Here is a 1,363-nt window from a genome sequence, read left to right on the forward strand (position 1 = left end):
GCGACCTGTTTGGTTGGGCGGTCTTGCTGGTGCCCCGAGTCATCGGGAGCGGTGACCAGGAGCAACCACGACAGGCTGTCCCCCCCCTAGTAATGGTCCCAACCGTGTGCCTGTTCCGCACATGCCTGGGCATAACAACAACATAAAGCACCAAAAAACAACGCCTGGCAACACGCAGCAACCATGGGGTGAATAAACGCTGACGCCCCGTTCAGCGCCGCCAGTCAGGCCGCTGCACACCAGCACGGCCCACTGCAAATGGGTCGCCGCCGCAACCCTCAGCCACCAGCACCTCGAACAGCAACTGCCGCCCCCGTCGCCGCCGCTCCTGCTGCCCCTCTCCACCTTCCCTTGGCCCACCTCGCGCCCGCTGCACCACAGCCGCACGCGAGCCCGCGGCCGCGGCCCCCGCCGCCGCGCCGTCCTTGAGGCGGCCATTCGCGCCGCCCCGCCGCTCGGACTGCCACCTGACGCCCAGCTCTTGCGCCCGCCGCACCCACGCCGCCGGCCGCTCCTCCTGCCCACCCTCCTCGACGCCCTCCCCATCCTCAGTACCCGAGGCGCCGCCGCCACCGCCGCCAGAGCCAAACCCCTCCCCTTCCCATGGCGCCCCCTCCTCCGGCCCCTCGGCAGCAGCGGTCCCTGCCCCAGCGCCGGCGCCGGCGCGCGGGGCCCTTCCGAGGCTGAGCCGCTTGAGCGCGTTGTCTATGAGCGCGCTGACGCCGTCGCGGGCTGCCTGGGCCTGCGCCCTGCCGCGGAATGCGCCGGGGAAGCGGCCGGCCAGCCAGCAGTAGAGCTCCGCCACCTGGCGGTGTCGGTTGGGGGTGGTTGGGGTGGTTGGGGGTGATTAAGGATGAGGGTGTTGCAACGCCCCGCGCTGTCCCATTCCTAAAGCCACCCAGGGTCACGGCATCGAACCGTGAACATGGTTGGGGGAGGGCCGGGGTGGGGTGGGCAAGGGGACGCGGCTGGGGATGGGGCTGTGTATGAGCCGAGGGTTGCGTCTGGCAGCACTGGGGCCCCCTGTTGCGGGGCACTTTGGTCCTGGAGGGCGCAGAGGCGAGCGGCCGAGGAGCCTGGCATGCCTGGCGCCCTGCCGCACCCCTTGGTGCCTGTGTTCTGGTTGTGCGGTGTCCCCAGTGTGCGTCCTCCAGCCGCAACGCGCAAGTAAGCAGCGAGGCCGCACCCTGGCCCCTGCCCCCTCGCCCCCCGCCATAACTAACCCTGAAGGCCTCCTCCGCGCGCCTCAGCTGTCCCTCAGTCTCCGGCGGCCTCTGCGGCAGGCAGCGCTCAAAGCTGGCCGGCGTCACGGCCCCGCGCCACGCGTAATGGGACGCGAAAGTGGACAGCGCCTGGGACATAG

General features: G+C 70.8%; 1 protein-coding gene across 1 annotated transcript; it reads right to left on the reverse strand.

Moving 5' to 3' along the window:
* Positions 1 to 211: 211 nt before the first annotated feature.
* Positions 212 to 805, reverse strand: MNEG_8244 (hypothetical protein; the record flags this gene model as incomplete). The annotated part of the gene is made up of 1 exon (XM_014043286.1): positions 212 to 805. A coding segment is annotated over one exon (594 nt), but the record flags the coding sequence as incomplete, so codon positions are not given.
* Positions 806 to 1,363: the final 558 nt, after the last annotated feature.

Source organism: Monoraphidium neglectum (genome assembly GCF_000611645.1).
Source record: "Monoraphidium neglectum strain SAG 48.87 unplaced genomic scaffold scaffold01544, whole genome shotgun sequence".
NCBI lineage: Eukaryota > Viridiplantae > Chlorophyta > Chlorophyceae > Sphaeropleales > Selenastraceae > Monoraphidium > Monoraphidium neglectum.